This window comes from Clarias gariepinus, unplaced genomic scaffold, assembly GCF_024256425.1.
Source record: "Clarias gariepinus isolate MV-2021 ecotype Netherlands unplaced genomic scaffold, CGAR_prim_01v2 scaffold_30, whole genome shotgun sequence".
In the NCBI taxonomy this organism is placed as follows: Eukaryota; Metazoa; Chordata; class Actinopteri; order Siluriformes; family Clariidae; genus Clarias; species Clarias gariepinus.
The window spans coordinates 282,231-305,000 of NW_026520997.1; the positions used below are offsets into that span (position 1 = coordinate 282,231).

General features: G+C 37.5%; 2 protein-coding genes across 3 annotated transcripts in view; one reads left to right on the forward strand and one right to left on the reverse strand.

Annotated features, from left to right (window-relative positions):
- LOC128516994 (pleckstrin homology-like domain family B member 3) overlaps positions 1–22,770 on the forward strand; it is a 41,280-nt gene that overhangs the window by 3,626 nt on the left and 14,884 nt on the right. The gene's annotated exons all lie outside the window — the stretch shown is intronic.
- Positions 859–7,723, reverse strand: LOC128516995 (uncharacterized). The gene is made up of 4 exons (XM_053490723.1): positions 6,926–7,723; positions 6,702–6,764; positions 6,497–6,589; positions 859–1,900 (listed from the first exon to the last, which is right to left on the reverse strand). Exons 1-4 carry the CDS (start codon positions 7,491–7,493, stop codon positions 1,668–1,670), a joined length of 957 nt encoding a protein of 318 aa, XP_053346698.1. The 5' UTR covers positions 7,494–7,723; the 3' UTR covers positions 859–1,667.

The following is a 22,770-nucleotide window of genomic DNA, read 5'->3' on the forward strand; positions in this document are numbered from 1 at the left end:
AGTGCTGAGCACACACACACACGGTGTAACACACACACACACACACACACACACACACACACACATACATGGTGTAACTAACACACACACACACACATACATGGTGTAACACACACACACACACACATACATGGTGTAACACACACACACACACACACAACACACGGTGTAACACACACACACACACACACACATGGTGTAACACACACACACACACACAACACACGGTGTAACACACACACACACACACACACACACACACACATACATGGTGTAACTAACACACACACACACACATACATGGTGTAACACACACACACACACACATACATGGTGTAACACACACACACACACACAACACACGGTGTAACACACACACACACACACACACATGGTGTAACACACACACACACATGGTGTAACACACACACACACACACATGGTGTAACACACACACACACACACACACACACATTCTTGTAATTATTACATTCGGGGGACAGTAGTCCCACCCATGTATTGTGGGGACACCACTTTCCCGAGGTCCTAAAGAGGTGAAAAAAATCAGGCAGATATAATTTAAGTCCGGGAACACAAATATCACCTCAAATTTTTAATTTGAATCACAAAGTTTCTGTGCTTGGTTTTTTAACACCTTATAGGGACATGACGAGAACTTGTCACTTATGGGGACCTAATTTGCATACACAGAAATTTAACCGGTATTTATGTTGTTGTGGGGACATCACTGAAGTAGCCTCATTTGCATACACACAATTAACGGGTATTTATATTGTTGTGGGGACATCACTGAAGTAGCCTCATTTGCATACACACAATTAACAGGTATTTATATTGTTGTGGGGACATCACTGAAGTAGCCTCATTTGCATACACACAATTAACAGGTATTTATACTGTTGTGGGGACATCACTGAAGTAGCCTCATTTGCATACACACAATTAACTGGTATTTATGTTGTAGTGGGGACGTCACTAAAGTAGCCGCATCAGTACTTAGTCATGATAAGTCTGGGACTTATGTCAGTTAGATACAAAAACAGTGTTTATTTAACATTATGACAAGTTTAGTCACATATATTGAGCTGTAATTACTGTAAAATTAACAAAGTATTTGCCCAACAAATAAGTGCAACACTACCACAGTCTTTATCATCCACGACTGAACCTTGACTGTGAGAAATATTTTGCTCTTAAACACAATTAACATAACTAAATGTATACTGTATGACAACAATGTTGAGCATTCTGAACACTGAGCATAAAATAAAAACATCTATAAGCCTGACTAGCTTTCATTATTTTAAATTATAAAGTATAAGTAGTATGTAAACATATCACACCTTAAATATTACAAGAAAATAAATGATTATAGATTCTGGCTTTTTACCGAGTATACCGCCCTTCCCTTCCTAAAAGAGCACAGGCCCATTCTGCTCTCTGGGAGCTTTTGGACAGGGGCGGCTTCATGTAAACACCGAGATTCGATTTTGCGATCTCCCAAAATATTTTTTTTTTAAGGCAACAAACTGAAAATTAGATATGCTCTAGATATGCTCTATAACAATGACTTAGTGAACATTTTCTTTGTAAACATATACTGAAAGTTTAGTGCACCCTGCTGTTTCTGTCAATATTCTTATTATTCATTCTTTCTTGTTAATCTCTCTTTTATAGGCCACAATCCGGTTATAAACATAAAATTTTACACTCTGCCAGTCTCTTTCTTTAAGAGCTAATGGCTCTGATCTAATGCAGTTTTCACAGGCCAACTTCCCTGGTACGAGGCATGAAGTGATGAATGTCATCATATGTTTCTCCACTGCATGGATCTCATTTACTTGCCAAGCCTTCTTCTTTTTTGCAACAGATGTTTTACCTAAATGTACAAAAACACATTAGTTTAATTTAACAAACTGTAAATGTTCAAGACATATACAGAGTTCAATAACATGATGATAACATAAAGAGCCATTTATTTGCAGTAGATACGTAACAGAAAACGGTTATATATATATATATATATATATATATATATATATAATGCAACCACGGGGGGGGCGCAATCCAGTGTCTTCTTGTGCCAGTCCCAAGTCTGGATAAATGCAAAGGGTTGTGTCAGGAAGGGCATCCGACGTAAAACATTTGCCAAATCAATGATGCGAATCAAGAATATAATTCCCATACCGGATCGGTCGTGGCCCGGGTTAACAACGACCGCCACTGGTGCTGTTGACTTACAGGGTGCTGGTGGAAATTGGGCTACTGTTGGTCGAAGAAGGAGAGGAGAAAGGCGTGTTCGAAAACAGAGAGAGAATAGGAAAGGCAAGAGGTTAGGAGTGATAGTAGGGACTTTAAATGTTGGGACCATGACAGGGAAGGGAAGAGAGTTAGTTGATATGATGCAGAGAAGAAAGGTGGATGTACTGTGTGTCCAGGAGACCAGGTGGAAAGGTAGCAAGACTAGAAGCTTAGGATCAGGGTTCAAATTGTTTTACCATGGTGTGGATAGGAAAAGAAATGGAGTAGGAGTTATCCTAAAAGAGGAGTTTGTAAGGAATGTTCTAGAGGTGAAGAGAGTATCAGATAGGGTGATGAGTCTGAAGCTGGAATTTGAAGGGATAATGTTCAATGTTGTTAGTGGTTATGCCCCACAGGTAGGATGTGAGTTAAAAGAGAAGGAGAAATTCTGGAGTGAGTTAGATGAAGTGATGCAGAGCATCCCCAGAGGTGAAAGAGTGGTGATTGGTGCAGACTTAAATGGACATGTTGGGGAAGGAAACAGAGGTGATGAAAATGTGATGGGCAGGTTTGGTCTTCAGGACAGGAATGTAGAAGGGCAGATGGTGGTGGACTTCGCAAAGAGGATGGAAATGGCAGTAGTAAATACTTTCTTCCAGAAGAGGCAGGAACATAGGGTGACATATAAGAGTGGAGGCAGAAGCACTCAGGTCGACTACATCTTGTGTCGACGTTGTAACCTGAAAGAGATCAGTGACTGCAAAGTGTTGGTAGGGGAGAGTGTAGCCAGACAACACAGAATGGTCGTGTGTAAAATAACCCTGGTGGCGAGGAAGGCGAAGAGGACAAAGGCAGAGCAGAGGACAAAGTGGTGGAAGCTGAGAAAGGAAGAATGTTGTGAAGTCTTTAGGGAGGAGTTGAGACAGGCTATGGGTGGTCAGGAGGTGCTTTCAGTTGACTGGACAACTACAGCCAATGTGATCAGGGAGACAGGTAGGAGGGTACTTGGTGTATCATCAGGTAAGGGGAAAGTGGACAAGGAGACTTGGTGGTGGAATGAGGAAGTCCAGGAGTGTATACAGGGAAAGAGGCTAGCTAAGAAGAAGTGGGACACTGAGAGGACTGAAGAGAGTAGACAGGAGTACAGGGAGATGCAGAGTAAGGTGAAGGTAGAGGTGGCAAAGGCCAAACAAAGAGCATATGAGGACTTGTATGCTAGGCTAGACAGTAAGGAGGGAGAGGTGGATCTGTACAGGTTGGCAAGGCAGAGAGATAGAGATAGGAAGGATGTGCAGCAGGTTAGAGTGATTAAAGATAGAGATGGAAATGTACTGACAGACGCCAGGAGGGTGATGGGAAGATGGAAGGAGTACTTTAAGGAGTTGATGAATGAGGAAAACGAAAGAGAACAAAGAGTAGAAGAGGTGACTGTTGTGGAACAGGAAGTAGCAAATATTGGTAGAAGTGAGGTGAGAAGGGCGTTGAAGAGGATGAAGAGTGGAAAGGCTGTTGGTCCTGATGACATACCTGTGGAGGTATGGAAGTGCTTAGGAGAGGTGGCAGTAGAGTTTTTGACAAGTTTGTTTAACAAGATCTTGGAGAGTGAGAGGATTCCAGAGGAATGGAGGAGAAGTGTATTGGTGCCAATTTTTAAGAACAAGGGGGATGTGCAAAGCTGTGGCAATTATAGAGGTATAAAGCTAATGAGCCAGACAATGAAGCTGTGGTAAAGAGTAGTGGAATCTAGGTTAAGGGCAGAGGTGAGCATTTGTGAGCAGCAATATGGTTTTATGCCTAGAAAGAGTACATCAGATGCAGTATTTGCTTTGAGGATGCTGACGGAGAAGTACAGAGAAGGTAACAGGGAGTTGCATTGTGTCTTTTTAGATTTAGAGAAAGCGTATGACAGGGTGCCAAGGGAGGAGCTGTGGTATTGTATGAGGAAGTCTGGAGTGGCAGAGAAGTATGTTAGAGTGGTGCAGGACATGTATGAGAGCTGTAAGACAGTGGTAAGATGTGCTGTAGGTGTGACAGAAGAGTTCAAGGTGGAGGTGGGTCTGCATCAAGGATCGGCTCTAAGCCCCTTTTTGTTTGCTCTGGTGATGGACAGGATGACAGATGAGGTAAGACAGGAGTCCCCATGGACTATGATGTTTGCAGATGACATTGTGCTCTGTAGCGAGAGCAGGGAACAGGTGGAGGAAAATTTGGAGAGGTGGAGGTATGCTCTGAAAAGCAGAAGAATGAAGGTTAGCTGCAGCAAGACGGAATACATGTGTGTAAATGAGAGGGACCCAGGAGGATCAGTGAGGCTACAGGGAACAGAGGTAAAGAAGGTGCAGGATTTTAAGTACTTAGGGTCAACGGTCCAGAGCAACGGAGAGTGTGGAAAGGAGGTGAAGAGGCGGGTACAGGCATGTTGGAATGGGTGGAGAAAAGTGTCAGGTGTGTTGTGCGATAAAAGAGTATCAGCGAGAATGAAAGGAAAGGTGTACAGGACAGTGGTGAGACCAGCGATGCTCTACGGCTTAGAGACAGTGGCGCTGAAGAAAAGACAGGAGGCAGAGTTGGAGGTAGCAGAGCTGAAGATGTTGAGGTTCTCTTTGGGAGTGACAAGGATGGATAGGATTAAGAATGAGTTTATCAGAGGGACAACCCACGTTAGATGTTTTGGAGATAAAGTCAGAGAGGCCAGATTGAGGTGGTTTGGACATGTTCAGAGGAGAGATTGTGAATATATCGGTAGAAGGATGCTGAGGTTGGAACTGCCAGGCAGGAGGTCTAGAGGAAGACCAAAGAGGAGATTTATGGATGCAGTGAGAGAGGACATGAAGTTAGTTGGTGTGAGAGAAGAGGATGCAGAGGATAGGGTTAGATGGAGGCAAATGATTCGCTGTGGCGACCCCTGAAAGGGAACAGCCGAAAGACAAAGAAGAGATATATATATATATATATATATATATATATATATATATATATATATACATATATATGTATATATTCATACAGTACAGGCCAAAAGTTTGGACACACCTTCTCATTCAAGGTGTTTTCTTTATTTTCATGACAATTTACATTGGTATATTCTCTCTGAAGGCATCAAAACTATGAATGAATACATGTGAAGTGAACAAAAAAAAAGGTGAAATAACTGAAAACATATTTTATATTCTAGTTTCTTTAAAATAGCCACCCTTTTGGCCTGTACTGTGTATATATTACGGTTTTCTGTTACATCTCTACTGCAAATAAATGGCTCTTATTAGATTTATTGAACTCTGTATATGGGATTATATATATATATATATATATATATATATATATATATATATATGATTCTGGTTTAATATGCAAATACTAATATGGTTTAATATGCAAATACTATGTTTAACTACATCTAAAAAATCCGGTTTCTTTCACAGTCCAAAGACCTGTAGATATAGTGAACTGCCTACTCTGAATTGGCCATAGGTGTGAATTTGAGTGGTTGTTTGTTTGTAATAGGCCTGTGATAGACCTGTGATAGAATGGTGACCTGGTCTTGGTGTACCCTGCCTGCACCAGAATGGATGGATTGGTGAATATTTACAATGCCTATAAAAACTATTCACCCCCTTAGATTTTTCACCCTTTTATTGCTTTTTAGAAGTTAAATCATGGTCAATACAATTAGGCTTTTTGACAACAATTTGCAAGTCTAAAAGGCAAAATAATATCAATTTATTAAAAATATATAGTATGAAATAAGCGTTTGCATAAATATTCACCCCCTTTCAAGTGACTGACGTAATTCAACAGAGGTCCAGCTACTTAATTCCAGCATTGTCACAATTTGTGAAATGGAGATCACTTGAGTACACCTGATGTGATTGTAGTATAAAAACACACGTGTCTGGTTCGTCTGTGATATAATTGCAAGACAAAAGAACACTTCAACCAACTCAGAGAAAAGATAATTGAGAAGTATAAATCATAAGCATGAGACTGCCACAAAAAGATTTCTAACTCAGTTCAGTTAAAACCATCATTAAGAAAGGAGTATAGCACTTGTATAAACCTGCCTAGAGCTGGCCAAAAATCTCTTTTCACTTTGATATTTAAGACTTTTCTTTTTTGCAAATTGTTGTCAAAAAGCCAAATTGTATTGACCATGATTTCATTTCTAAAGGCAAAAAAGGGTGAATATTTTTATAGGCATTGTAGCTAAGCAAATTTATTGATATAGTATGATCACCTTTAGCAGAAGACCTTTCAAGAGAATGCTTCATATTCACTGTGGTCACAACTTCAGTGTCTAATGGTGGTGCACACACATTTGCCTGTGTATCTGCAGACAAAATTAAGCCATAACTGTCATTTTTACTTGTTAAAATTTTTTTTCTCCAACATTTTATGTGTAATAACATTATGCTTATCATCAATTTGGAAAAAAATTATACCTTCGTGTTCTTCACAGTTTTCACCCTCCTCGCTCATCACTTCATTATTTAACTCCATCTCCTCTGCAATAAAGAAATATGATAAATATGCATAATGTCAGTTCTTACACCATAGGCTATTTATGCTTAGTGTGGTTTATATTAAAGAAATATCCAAATGTACACCAAGACCAGTAGCTGAGTTAATTAACAATAATAAAATTAATGAAATGTAGTTTATATACCATTTGGGTCAATAGTGATCTCATCCAAATTCTTGCCCTTAAATTGGCCAACTCTTCCTTGTTCTAGAGCCATAAGGACTTTGCTGACTTTTGCAAGCTGTAAAGTCTTTTCAGGAAGGCGATAGTATTCCCGATGAATTCGAATATCGTGTCCGAGAAAGTTTGCTAATTGATCCAAGTCTGTGTCTCTCAAGTTTAGAACTGTCGAAAGTGTCGCTGCTTGCTTCCGTAATTTTGTGGATGTAAGTGCACTTGGAAAATCCGCACCGCAATGCTTGGCAAAGTAGCGGATACAGTCCGAGCCTCTGTAATGGGACACTGCAGTTGGCCGGGCAAAAAGATAAACATTTTCTTTTAACACTCCACAAGCCTCCCTACTCTTTACAATCAACTCCAAAGCAGCCATCATTTTGGGTGTCAACAGAATGGGAACTGGACGTCCCCTTTTTCCTCTGATGACAATTCTTGAGAAGTGCCGGCATAGTTTTTTCTCAACCTCAGACAGTGCCCAATCTATATCAGCATGTGGTTTAGTGGTGTCCCTGGTCAAAAATGCAGATAAAGGCATGTTAGATACCTCACCCTCTCTGCGACGGTTGAACAGGATGATTTGAGTCAGAATGGTCTTGGCAAGTTCAGACCAGCATTTTGTTGAAGGCTCTAAAGATAACTGTTGAAAGTATTCATCTTGTGTTTTGTTGAGAAAGGCATGAAGCTTCTGTACATCTTTTGTAAAAGGCAACAGTGTAGGTGCATTCCACTTCTTTTCTTCCAAATTTCGTGCAGCTGTTGCAGAGATCAAATCACACCATCTTTCTTTATGCACGTCTTGAAAGTCAGTGACTTTCTGTGCCAAGTCAAGATCTTTGTTCATCAAAGCTTTTGCTTTTGTAAGCTTACTAATCTTCATTAGACTTATTCCAAGTTTTTTTGCAAGAGAAGGTGTTCTGTACGTATTGTTTTTTTCATCATATCCACATACATGTCTGACAGCTTGAACTGTCTTCATATAGTTGTGTGGATCTATGAAATCTTCCATCTTTTTCAAAGATGCAACTTTGCTGCCACTGATCAGTAACTTTCCTAGTTCCCGCAACTTCTGTCGGACATATGCCTCATTCTTAGCAGATGATCCACCTTTGTTAAGCAAGTGTTCGCCCAACTGAATAATGCAGATGTCTTTTTTTACAGCAGCTGTTATTTCATCTGGATTCATATGGCTTATTGTCTTCCATAGTGATTTGCTTATGTCCGAAGGTACAGGTTGCATATATGTACAGAGGGCTTGGACATGGTTTTTTCCAGGCTTTGGAATGAAATGTGTAGGGCCTATTTTACAGCTTTTCATATGCCTCCAGAGAGCTCTCCGGTCATACAGCCCTTGGCAATATGCACAATGCATAAAGTCACTGCCTTTTGTTTTTTTGGAGGGTTGTCTGATTGGAACTAGCTCCCCTTTGCCTGACTTTATCACAGCTGCATTATGTACAAAGTTGCCTCTGTGGCGCAAATCATCCAAAAGCATTTTTCTTTGTTTAGAACCCTTTGGAAAATTGCATGCACTAGCTACTGGTTTTTCAGCTGAATGCACATATTCCAAATGTCTTGCCATTTTGCAGAAAGATTTAAGACAAAATAGGCAGTAGTGCTTCTTGTTATATAATCTAGCACCATCACTTTTTTTTTTAACAGAGCTGACTATTACTTGTGCTGATTTCTGACGACTGCTGCTTGGTGCATCACTGTCTGAACTGTCTTCAGAATTTTCACTTAGGTCCATGGTCTCCTGACTGTTCATTTCTATAATACTTTCTCCATGGGTGGTGCTATCGGGGACAGAACTGGTGGCTTGTACAGAAGCTGGGTCTGACTGATGCACTGGATGTGGTATAATGGATGAACTACTCCCTGAACTACTCTCTTCATTTTCATCTTTGGAGTCTGGGACATATTCCTCTCCACTGTCTGAAGTACTATCAAAGAGCTCGTCTGAAGCCTCAGGAATTGAATCTTTCATCTAAAAGTCAATAACAGTTTAATTAATTGTAAAATACTTTCAATACATGTTCCACTAAGGACTAACAATCTCAAAAATACTTTTTAAATGACCCTGCATAGTGCTGTACTGACAATCTCTGTGCCACTATTAATTTCTATATACACCATATGGACAAAAGTATCGGGACACTTGACCATTACACCAGCAGCAACTTTAATGACATTGAATTCAAATCCATAAACCTTAATATGGAGTTGACCCCACTTTGCAGCTATAACAGCTTCCATTTCTTGGAGGGCTTTCCACCAGGATGCTGGAGTGTTTCTGTCAGAATTTGTGCCCGTTCATTCTGTAAAACATTTATGAGGTCAGGCTCGGACGTTGGACGAGAGGGGCTGGCTCACAATCTCTGTTCCAGTCTATCTCAAAGGTGTTGGATGATATGCACACGGCTGCTGGTTTTCCGCCTCATGGCTGAGTTGCTGTTGACTCTAAACACTTCCATTTGCCAAAACCAGTACTTACAGTTGACCGTGGAATATCCAGCAGGGATGAAATGAAAGGTGGTATCCTATCACAGGACCATGCTTGAAGTCATGAAGTTTGAGACCCATTCTGTTTTACAAATGTGTATAAATGAAGATGACTGCAAGGCTAGGTAACTAAATTTATACACCTGTGGCAATGGGTCTAACTGAAACACCTACACTTAAAAGGTGTATCCCAATACTTTTGTCTCAATACAATTGTATTTACAATTTGTTAGCAGGTAAAACATGTTTTAGAATTTAAAATGTCTTAGATTTATAATGTTCTGATATGCTGTGGAAACTTATAAAACAAGCCGTAGGAACATTCTATTGGTAATATAAATGTTAACCATAAAAAACTTACAATGATACTTTTGGTCCTCCGTAACCTTGGTATGCGCATATCTTGTTCAGAGTCTTCTGATAAAGACTGCTGAAACAAATGATCACAGAAAGCACACAATACTAAGAAAAGAGATACATTCAAGGTGAATCCCAATTCTACCCCTTACCCCTACACTTAGCCCTACCCCTCCGTTTGGCACGTTCACGTGAAGGGGTAGGGGTGTCTCATTTCTCTTTTGGTTGGAGGGGTAGGGCTAAGGGGAAGGGCCAGATAGCCCTCGAAACGAAGATTTTTCGGGACCTCACTTCAAACGAAGGGCTAACGAAATTTTCAAGATGGCCGCTCACTCGAGCAAGCAGACCCGTAAATTTAACGATTTTTTGCCATTAATAAGGATTTTTATGACAAGTTTTTATTATATGTATATTAATTTTAGTCTTGTGTTTGTGTTTATGGTGATGTTTTGTAAAAAAACGTTTGCAAAAAAAACGCTAAAGTTTGCTAGCGGATAGCGCCGATTGCGCAATATTACAAAAATATATGTCATATACACTTTACTACATGCTACAAACAAATATGAAAGTTCAGTAGCACGGCAGTTTGCCGAGCTTTTGATAACGCATTGTTTGTTTTGCTTACGGCCATACTGTATGTGTACATGTAAATGAACGGATACGTATGATGACGTATAACAGTGTTGTAGTGGTGTCCCATTTCTTAGGGGAAATATTTTAACCCTTCCCCTTTCCACTTCGTTTTAAGGGACAAGGGGAAGGGGCGAGGGGTAGGGGAAGGGGTAGGGGAAAGGGTAAGGGGTAGAATTGGGATTGGGCTTCAGTAATGCTGTAACACTACACTCACACGAAAAATACAATTTACTGTGTTACAATGTTGTATAAATTGTAATAACAAACACAGTTAAACTAAAATACACTTGTTTAAACAGACACTGAAATATAGACTAGAATTTTAGTGTTCATATTGCAAAACCTTGGAACAAATGAGATTCAGTTAGGCACACCCACAAAGTTTTGTATTTAACATTTAGTTATAGCAACAAGTTATATAACTTCCAGTTAGTGCTCTATGATGTGCTCATCAGGTGGTAAAGTAGATAAAGTAAAGACAGTGCTCTAATAAACAGTGCTACTGGGATTGAAGAGGTTTACCTGCTCAGTTACAGATGAATCCATGGCAGTGTTTTCATCAAGCCCTGTTGCAGACTGCAGAGCATGCTGCTGCTTCTCATGCACATTGTGCTCAGTAGTGTCCTTCATCACCTGCATTTTTTTGGGACATGCAAAAAAAAAATTATCCAATCTAAAAAGCAGACTAAGCAAACAGAAAATAAGAACTGCAGTTAATTGCAACAAAAATATGTTACTTCACTATAGGAATGAAGTGCATGATTGCAGGGTTAGATACAGCAAATTCTAGAAGGTTATGAAGTAAATATGATGTGCTCAATAACACAAAGTTTTGTACTTAACATTATTTATAGCAACAAAAAAAATTTGCTTAAACACATCTCAATAAATACATACCTTCTGGGGACCTTTAACACAGATTAGGTTTAGGCGAATTGTGGGGACACTGTTCTAAATAAAAATCTCTCTCACACACATACACGACTAAAACCTACTTTGTGGGGACTCCGTATAGAAACTCTTAAACAAGATGATATTATAAAAAAGGCAGAGTTCTGACACTTCAAATATCACTAATGTAATGTCTGTCTACTCTATGTTCACTGTCATGCACACTGGAGATGTATATAACTTACAGTTAGTGCTCTATGATGTGCTCATCAGGTGGTAAAGTAGATAAAGTAAAGCCAGTGCTCTAATAAACAGTGCTACTGGGATTGAAGAGGTTTACCTGCTCAGTTACAGATGAATCCATGGCAGTGTTTTCATCAAGCCCTGTTGCAGACTGCAGAGCATGCTGCTGCTTCTCATGCACATTGTGCTCAGTAGTGTCCTTCATCACCTGCATTTTTTGGGGACATGCAAAAAAAAAATTATCCAATCTAAAAAGCAGACTAAGCAAACAGAAAATAAGAACTGCAGTTAATTGCAACAAAAATATGTTACTTCACTATAGGAATGAAGTGCATGATTGCAGGGTTAGATACAGCAAATTCTAGAAGGTTATGAAGTAAATATGATGTGCTCAATAACACAAAGTTTTGTACTTAACATTTAGTTATAGCAACAAAAAAAATTTGCTTAAACACATCTCAATAAATACATACCTTCTGGGGACCTTTAACACAGATTAGGTTTAGGCGAATTGTGGGGACACTGTTCTAAATAAAAATCTCTCTCACACACATACACGACTAAAACCTACTTTGTGGGGACTCCGTATAGAAACTCTTAAACAAGATGATATTATAAAAAAGGCAGAGTTCTGACACTTCAAATATCACTAATGTAATGTCTGTCTACTCTATGTTCACTGTCATGCACACTGGAGATGTACATAACTTACAGTTAGTGCTCTATGATGTGCTCATCAGGTGGTAAAGTAGATAAAGTAAAGACAGTGCTCTAATAAACAGTGCTACTGGGATTGAAGAGGTTTACCTGCTCAGTTACAGATAATTCCATGGCAGTGTTTTCATCTCGACCAGTTGCAGACTGCAAAGCATGCTGCTGCTTCTCATGCACATTGTGCTCAGTAGTGTCCTTCATCACCTGCATTTTTTTGGGACATGCAAAAAAAAAAATTAATCCAATTTAAAAAGCAGACTAAGCAAACAGAAAATAAAAACTGCAGTTAATTGCAACAAAAATATGTTACTTCACTATAGGAATGAAGTGCATGATTGCAGGGTTAAATACAGCAAATTCTAGAAGGTTATGAAGTAAATATGATGTGCTCAATAACACAAAGTTTTGTACTTAACATTTAGTTATAGCAACAAAAAAATTAGCTTAAACACATCTCAATAAATACAGACCTTCTGGGGACCTTTAACACAGATTAGGTTTAGGCGAATTGTGGGGACACTGTTCTAAATAAAAATCTATGTTCACCTTTCACAAACTCTCTCTCACACACATACACGACTAAAACCTACTTTGTGGGGACTCCGTATAGAAACTCTTAAACAAGATGATATTATAAAAAAGGCAGAGTTCTGACACTTCAAATATCACTAATGTAATGTCTGTCTACTCTATGTTCACTGTCATGCACACTGGAGATGTATATAACTTACAGTTAGTGCTCTATGATGTGCTCATCAGGTGGTAAAGTAGATAAAGTAAAGACAGTGCTCTAATAAACAGTGCTACTGGGATTGAAGAGGTTTACCTGCTCAGTTACAGATGAATCCATGGCAGTGTTTTCATCAAGCCCTGTTGCAGACTGCAGAGCATGCTGCTGCTTCTCATGCACATTGTGCTCAGTAGTGTCCTTCATCACCTGCATTTTTTTGGGACATGCAGAAAAAAAATTATCCAATCTAAAAAGCAGACTAAGCAAACAGAAAATAAGAACTGCAGTTAATTGCAACAAAAATATGTTACTTCACTATAGGAATGAAGTGCATGATTGCAGGGTTAGATACAGCAAATTCTAGAAGGTTATGAAGTAAATATGATGTGCTCAATAACACAAAGTTTTGTACTTAACATTTAGTTATAGCAACAAAAAAATTTGCTTAAACACATCTCAATAAATACATACCTTCTGGGGACCTTTAACACAGATTAGGTTTAGGCGAATTGTGGGGACACTGTTCTAAATAAAAATCTCTCTCACACACATACACGACTAAAACCTACTTTGTGGGGACTCCGTATAGAAACTCTTAAACAAGATGATATTATAAAAAAGGCAGAGTTCTGACACTTCAAATATCACTAATGTAATGTCTGTCTACTCTATGTTCACTGTAATGCACACTGGAGATGTATATAACTTCCAGTTAGTGCTCTATGATGTGCTCATCAGGTGGTAAAGTAGATAAAGTAAAGACAGTGCTCTAATAAACAGTGCTACTGGGATTGAAGAGGTTTACCTGCTCAGTTACAGATGAATCCATGGCAGTGTTTTCATCAAGCCCTGTTGCAGACTGCAGAGCATGCTGCTGCTTCTCATGCACATTGTGCTCAGTAGTGTCCTTCATCACCTGCATTTTTTTGGGACATGCAAAAAAAAATTATCCAATCTAAAAAGCAGACTAAGCAAACAGAAAATAAAAACTGCAGTTAATTGCAACAAAAATATGTTACTTCACTATAGGAATGAAGTGCATGATTGCAGGGTTAGATACAGCAAATTCTAGAAGGTTATGAAGTAAATATGATGTGCTCAATAACACAAAGTTTTGTACTTAACATTTAGTTATAGCAACAAAAAAAATTAGCTTAAACACATCTCAATAAATACATACCTTCTGGGGACCTTTAACACAGATTAGGTTTAGGCGAATTGTGGGGACACTGTTCTAAATAAAAATCTCTCTCACACACATACACGACTAAAACCTACTTTGTGGGGACTCCGTATAGAAACTCTTAAACAAGATGATATTATAAAAAAGGCAGAGTTCTGACACTTCAAATATCACTAATGTAATGTCTGTCTACTCTATGTTCACTGTCATGCACACTGGAGATGTATATAACTTACAGTTAGTGCTCTATGATGTGCTCATCAGGTGGTAAAGTAGATAAAGTAAAGCCAGTGCTCTAATAAACAGTGCTACTGGGATTGAAGAGGTTTACCTGCTCAGTTACAGATGAATCCATGGCAGTGTTTTCATCAAGCCCTGTTGCAGACTGCAGAGCATGCTGCTGCTTCTCATGCACATTGTGCTCAGTAGTGTCCTTCATCACCTGCATTTTTTGGGGACATGCAAAAAAAAAATTATCCAATCTAAAAAGCAGACTAAGCAAACAGAAAATAAGAACTGCAGTTAATTGCAACAAAAATATGTTACTTCACTATAGGAATGAAGTGCATGATTGCAGGGTTAGATACAGCAAATTCTAGAAGGTTATGAAGTAAATATGATGTGCTCAATAACACAAAGTTTTGTACTTAACATTTAGTTATAGCAACAAAAAAAATTTGCTTAAACACATCTCAATAAATACATACCTTCTGGGGACCTTTAACACAGATTAGGTTTAGGCGAATTGTGGGGACACTGTTCTAAATAAAAATCTCTCTCACACACATACACGACTAAAACCTACTTTGTGGGGACTCCGTATAGAAACTCTTAAACAAGATGATATTATAAAAAAGGCAGAGTTCTGACACTTCAAATATCACTAATGTAATGTCTGTCTACTCTATGTTCACTGTCATGCACACTGGAGATGTACATAACTTACAGTTAGTGCTCTATGATGTGCTCATCAGGTGGTAAAGTAGATAAAGTAAAGACAGTGCTCTAATAAACAGTGCTACTGGGATTGAAGAGGTTTACCTGCTCAGTTACAGATAATTCCATGGCAGTGTTTTCATCTCGACCAGTTGCAGACTGCAAAGCATGCTGCTGCTTCTCATGCACATTGTGCTCAGTAGTGTCCTTCATCACCTGCATTTTTTTGGGACATGCAAAAAAAAAAATTAATCCAATTTAAAAAGCAGACTAAGCAAACAGAAAATAAAAACTGCAGTTAATTGCAACAAAAATATGTTACTTCACTATAGGAATGAAGTGCATGATTGCAGGGTTAAATACAGCAAATTCTAGAAGGTTATGAAGTAAATATGATGTGCTCAATAACACAAAGTTTTGTACTTAACATTTAGTTATAGCAACAAAAAAATTAGCTTAAACACATCTCAATAAATACAGACCTTCTGGGGACCTTTAACACAGATTAGGTTTAGGCGAATTGTGGGGACACTGTTCTAAATAAAAATCTATGTTCACCTTTCACAAACTCTCTCTCACACACATACACGACTAAAACCTACTTTGTGGGGACTCCGTATAGAAACTCTTAAACAAGATGATATTATAAAAAAGGCAGAGTTCTGACACTTCAAATATCACTAATGTAATGTCTGTCTACTCTATGTTCACTGTCATGCACACTGGAGATGTATATAACTTACAGTTAGTGCTCTATGATGTGCTCATCAGGTGGTAAAGTAGATAAAGTAAAGACAGTGCTCTAATAAACAGTGCTACTGGGATTGAAGAGGTTTACCTGCTCAGTTACAGATGAATCCATGGCAGTGTTTTCATCAAGCCCTGTTGCAGACTGCAGAGCATGCTGCTGCTTCTCATGCACATTGTGCTCAGTAGTGTCCTTCATCACCTGCATTTTTTTGGGACATGCAGAAAAAAAATTATCCAATCTAAAAAGCAGACTAAGCAAACAGAAAATAAGAACTGCAGTTAATTGCAACAAAAATATGTTACTTCACTATAGGAATGAAGTGCATGATTGCAGGGTTAGATACAGCAAATTCTAGAAGGTTATGAAGTAAATATGATGTGCTCAATAACACAAAGTTTTGTACTTAACATTTAGTTATAGCAACAAAAAAATTTGCTTAAACACATCTCAATAAATACATACCTTCTGGGGACCTTTAACACAGATTAGGTTTAGGCGAATTGTGGGGACACTGTTCTAAATAAAAATCTCTCTCACACACATACACGACTAAAACCTACTTTGTGGGGACTCCGTATAGAAACTCTTAAACAAGATGATATTATAAAAAAGGCAGAGTTCTGACACTTCAAATATCACTAATGTAATGTCTGTCTACTCTATGTTCACTGTAATGCACACTGGAGATGTATATAACTTCCAGTTAGTGCTCTATGATGTGCTCATCAGGTGGTAAAGTAGATAAAGTAAAGACAGTGCTCTAATAAACAGTGCTACTGGGATTGAAGAGGTTTACCTGCTCAGTTACAGATGAATCCATGGCAGTGTTTTCATCAAGCCCTGTTGCAGACTGCAGAGCATGCTGCTGCTTCTCATGCACATTGTGCTCAGTAGTGTCCTTCATCACCTGCATTTTTTTGGGACATGCAAAAAAAAATTATCCAATCTAAAAAGCAGACTAAGCAAACAGAAAATAAAAACTGCAGTTAATTGCAACAAAAATATGTTACTTCACTATAGGAATGAAGTGCATGATTGCAGGGTTAGATACAGCAAATTCTAGAAGGTTATGAAGTAAATATGATGTGCTCAATAACACAAAGTTTTGTACTTAACATTTAGTTATAGCAACAAAAAAATTAGCTTAAACACATCTCAATAAATACATACCTTCTGGGGACCTTTAACACAGATTAGGTTTAGGCGAATTGTGGGGACACTGTTCTAAATAAAAATCTCTCTCACACACATACACGACTAAAACCTACTTTGTGGGGACTCCGTATAGAAACTCTTAAACAAGATGATATTATAAAAAAGGCAGAGTTCTGACACTTCAAATATCACTAATGTAATGTCTGTCTACTCTATGTTCACTGTAATGCACACTGGAGATGTATATAACTTCCAGTTAGTGCTCTATGATGTGCTCATCAGGTGGTAAAGTAGATAAAGTAAAGACAGTGCTCTAATAAACAGTGCTACTGGGATTGAAGAGGTTTACCTGCTCAGTTACAGATGAATCCATGGCAGTGTTTTCATCAAGCCCTGTTGCAGACTGCAGAGCATGCTGCTGCTTCTCATGCACATTGTGCTCAGTAGTGTCCTTCATCACCTGCATTTTTTTGGGACATGCAAAAAAAAATTATCCAATCTAAAAAGCAGACTAAGCAAACAGAAAATAAAAACTGCAGTTAATTGCAACAAAAATATGTTACTTCACTATAGGAATGAAGTGCATGATTGCAGGGTTAAATACAGCAAATTTTAGAAGGTTATGAAGTAAATATGATGTGCTCAATAACACAAAGTTTTGTATTTAACATTTAGTTATAGCAACAAAAAAAATTAGCTTAAACACATCTCAATAAATACATACCTTCTGGGGACCTTTAACACAGATTAGGTTTAGGCGAATTGTGGGGACACTGTTCTAAATAAAAATCTATGTTCACCTTTCACAAACTCTCTCACACACATACACGACTAAAACCTACTTTGTGGGGACTCCGTATAGAAACTCTTAAACAAGATGATATTATAAAAAAGGCAGAGTTCTGACACTTCAAATATCACTAATGTAATGTCTGTATACTCTATGTTCACTGTAATGCACACTGGAAATGTATATAACTTACAGTTAGTGCTCTATGATGTGCTCATCAGGTGGTAAAGTAAAGTGCTCTAATGTATTTAACATTTATTTATAGCAGTAAAAAAGCTTAAACTCATCCCAGGAATTACTATTACCTGCAATTTTTTAGTACAATAAATGTATAATTTTTCTCAAAATTGTGTATAACTAAAATGAACTGCCTGATAAGTGACAATGTTCAGGAATTAAAATATTACTAAACATATTCATAAAGTCTTACATCTGTTAGCAGTTTAAATAAGTAAATTGGACAATAAACAACAACGCTGAACAGAGTCAGATACCTTGCATACCTTTGTACGCCAAGGCCAGTCTGTTCCTCCATAATCGTAAGTAATTTCATCTCCTTCTTTGATGTCTGTTACAGCAAACAGGCAAAGATAGGGTTTTCCATCCACTTCAATCTTCTTCATTTTGCAATTTGGATGTCTGTCGTCATCATTAACCAGCCTACCAAAAGATCCATCTTCTTTTGCAGCATCAATGCTTAACACACACCGAAAAAAGGCAAAGCATGACAGAATATTCAGATCTAACTGTCAGGTGTAAATGTTTAACTGGACAGATGTAAAAGTAATATATAACTATAATTTATCATTTAAAAAGATTGTTAAAATTAACTTATGCTTTATTAGTGTTATGTAAGGTTTACTAGGGGTTTAAGGTTATTTTCAGAAATAAAACATACCATTCATTGAACAATTTACTAATAATATTTATAATTATATTTTAATCATTTAATTCTGTGTAATTTAGATGATGTGCAGATATGAAGTAAATAATCTTACCACCATGTTTTTCCTTTCCATTTAAAGTCAAACATAAACACAGCACATTTATCATGGTAGATTCTTCTTCTTCTTTGAGATTCATTGAAATCAATCATTTCTCCTCTGTACTCAGCCACAAAATCGCCTCTAGAAAATGATGCTAGTGCAAAGACACCACGGCCTGTCAAAAAAACAAAAGAATACATTGTATTAAACCAATTAGGCATTAAATTCAGTTTGGTGACGTAGAGAACAGACGTATATTTAAGCTGCCCCCGCACGTTTCATGTAATATTGTGCACGATTTACCAAATTACCTCCTCTTGTTCGTACAAGCAAAGTTCTGAAACTAGTTTGGTCCTATCCTAACTAGTATAACATGTCGAGAAAGCTGCGGCAAGGGTAAGGGGTAGCCACTTCATCTCAACCAGCCTCGGGGACCGCAATGGTGGATGTTATGACTCATTTTGCGCAAGAGTTAGACAAACACAAAGAAAGTTTACTGGCAGAGCTAAGAGCTGCCTATACATACGAAGTTGAATGTTCTCAGCTCCTTATTAGATTTGCACAGTCGGCAGACAACAACCATGGAGACCGAACTAGCCACCGAGAAGAAATAACCGAGCTGACTACGAGATTCCAGCAACTCGAGAAAACTAACAATGCGCTGCTATCAAAGTGGAAGACCTCGGAAATCGATCCAGGCAACAGGATCTAAGGATAGTGGGCTTACCTGATAGAGGCGAAGACAGTTCACCTTTGAAATATGTTTCCCAATTCCTCCAAGACATGGTCGGACCTTCCCTAGGCCGCTGGGAGCGCAATGGGTACCAGTGCCAAAGCCCAGTCGAGGAAAACCCCACAAGGCATTATCGTTAGATTCCACCACTAAGGAATAAGGAGTGGGTGCTTCGCTGGGGTAGGTCACCAAAAGGATGGCATAACTTTCGGTCGTGACCCTTTAATTCAAGGGCTAAAGGAAGGGCTGTCATACTGATATCTAAAAAGCTTCAGTTGTTAGGGCAGGATAAACCCACCCTCTGCTGACAATGTTTGTATTTCTGTTTATCGCTTTCTATCTTTTTTTCTAAACAGCCGCATGTAGCAATTTCATTTGGTATAACAAATACCATGCTTGTGCGGACGTTTTTCATTTACTTTATTATTTATTTTACTTTCTCAATCTACTTACTTTTCTTATGTTTTTTTCAAGACATAGACCATTTTGAGTAAGAGGGCTGGAGGGGGTTAGTTCCCATTTTGTTTAGTTTCTGTTTACTTTGTTGAGTTTTACTTGTGTGTGTGTGTATATATATATATATATATATATATATATATATATATATATATATATATATATATATATGTTTATTACAATTATATGTTTATACAAATTAAATTGTAACTGTTGTTCTGTGAAACAAATAAAAAATAAAAAATATAATAATAATAATAATAATAATAATAATAATGCATTCTAAATCCACAATAGCATCATTCTAATACTCACTGCCCTCCAATCTGTGTTCAATAACAATTTCTATACAAAAATATGTCTGTGCAAGTCAAGAAAACTCTGGACAAATATAAAATTAGTCAGATTGTAATCCATCATAATGAACAGAAACTGATTGAGCTCACCTTTCTCTGGACTGATGTATTTCACATCAAGCTTTGATGTCTTATCACTCTTTGTAGTTGCATAATGCACAGCATCAGCACGGGGACTGATCCTTCGTGGCATTTTTAACTCTACAGAAAATGTAAACACAGTAAAGTTATATGATTTTTTGTGCCCAGTGATGTTCAGGTCTGAATATATAATATAAAATTTTAATTTATATTAATATGTCCTGCGTCTTGTATGTTTCCCTAATGCAAGTTAGTGCAATTTTAATCTGCAAAATTATTCTGCGCTGTCAAATGACTTGTGACTTTAGAAGAAAGTAAAATAATTGTACATTTTTACGTAACCTATCGGCCCAAAAGAGACCTAAACGAGCCTTAGGAATCCTCCTAATTGTGGCCTGGATTAAAAAAAAAAAGAAATTAATAATTACCTTAATTATAACCTTAATAATTACCTGTCCACGATTTCAGAGGTTATAAAATACACCCGTCAGCCAACTGAATACCCTGACTTAGTTTTAATAACTTTTTGGACTTTCTAGTTTGCTAGACAGGTTGTCATATATATATATATATACTGACTAGATGTCGCCTTGGGCCTCTAAGCATACGTCAACATCGCCGCCATCTTGGGTCGGGGATCTGAAGGAAGCGCCAAAGTTAACTGTGTAAGGTAGTGTTGTTTTGTTTGTTGTAGTGTTTGTTTTTGTGTTACATAACAAACATACATAACTGGGTCATTGTATTACAGGCTTGCTGATGTACAAAATAAACCAGTACAATTCAAATGTTTTAATTACCATGTATTTTTAAGTATGGATATCACACCATTGTAGTCATGTTGTGTGCAGTAGACTAGGCTAAGGTCAGTAACAATAGTTAATTTTAAGTTCACTGAAGTGGAAGAATAATAAACTTACACCTAGTTTTGAAGTAGATTAATATCAAAAGCTTCAATTTTCTCTAGACTCGATCATAAATACATGTCTGTAAGCTGGAACAAACCAAAAAACTAAAAGAAATCATTTGAGATTTGGACGATTTATGATGATTTAATTTCTGCCTAGATGCAGATGTTGGGTTCCCCATCCTAACATTCTCAGGTCTGTTGGTCAGGAAGTCCAGAATTGTTTTTTTCCCCCTTTGTTTAACTCATGCCTTTATTAATTTAAATTTTGCCTTTATTATTTATTTATCTATTTATATTTTATATTATTCATGTTTTTTTTTCATATCACTATCAGCATCCTTGTAATTGTTTTGTGCATTGTAGAACAAATTAGTTATGTAGGTGTGTCTAAGTATTGTATTGTATATGATATATCACATATTTATGATAGAACATAGATTAATTAATTATTTTACTTATATCAAATAAGTAAAATAATTAATTAATCTATGTCCCATCATAAATATATGTCTGACATTTATAATGAACCAAACGGCTTGAAAATCGGTTGAAAATTAACCAAATAAAGGTGATTCTAATGGTTGTTAGTTCTCTGCCAGTGTTAACTAATGCAGAGTGGACGCAGCTTCCCCCGACACAAGATGGCGGCCGCGATGACGCATCGTCCCTATTACAAGCAACGTCACAGGCTGGCATAGCAGCCGCGTTTACATTTCAGTTAGTTATAAAATCCTTAAAACACAAAAAAACTATTACAAGCGTAACATGTTACCCATAGATATATATATTAAAAAAAACATACCTGTTGTGGTATTTAGGTGCATTTCCTCGTCTCAGCGCTCATTAGACCGATAGCCTTTGGCCTCCACCTTGTAGCAGGATAAGCAATGGAGATGGGTATTGTAGTTCTTTTTCTCTTCCTGTGTAGCGTGTACGGACCAATAGCGCAGTAAAAAAAACTACAATCCAGTATTCTCGGCCTCAGGCACTTCATTTACCGTTTTAAGATTTTTAAAAAGCATAACCACACTCCGCAAATTTATGGATTATTATTAAGTACATAAATTACATTAAAAATATACGTTTTATTTTTTTCTGTTTGTTATTACTGTATAGATTTTGCTAATGATTTAATTGTTATCTAACAATTTTTGGCCATAAACTTTTTGCATATCTACATAATCTGTTTATTTGAACATATTCTATAAAAAATCTAAACTATTAAATTATATGCAATTAACAATGCTTATGCCTAATTAAACAAAATTAAATACATATAGTCTTACCTCTTCGATTTAACACTACTTAAACCTCTAATGCCAGTAAAGCTACTGCGCATGTGCACATTACCCACAATTACCCACAATTCTAGTGGGCAGTCACGTAAGTAGGCAGTACCATGATTTGCATA

What these genes read in the sequence shown, in the direction of transcription:
- LOC128516995 (XM_053490723.1), bottom strand. Translation starts at nt 7,493, where the DNA reads ATGCCTTTATCTGCATTTTTGACCAGGGACACCACTAAACCACATGCT. An exon ending in GATCACTATTGACCCAAATG is followed by an intron (nt 6,765 to 6,925) that starts GTATATAAACTA and finishes TCTTTATTGCAG; the next exon opens with AGGAGATGGAGTTAAATAAT. An exon ending in TGAAAGGTCTTCTGCTAAAG is followed by an intron (nt 1,901 to 6,496) that starts GTGATCATACTA and finishes TTGTACATTTAG; the next exon opens with GTAAAACATCTGTTGCAAAA.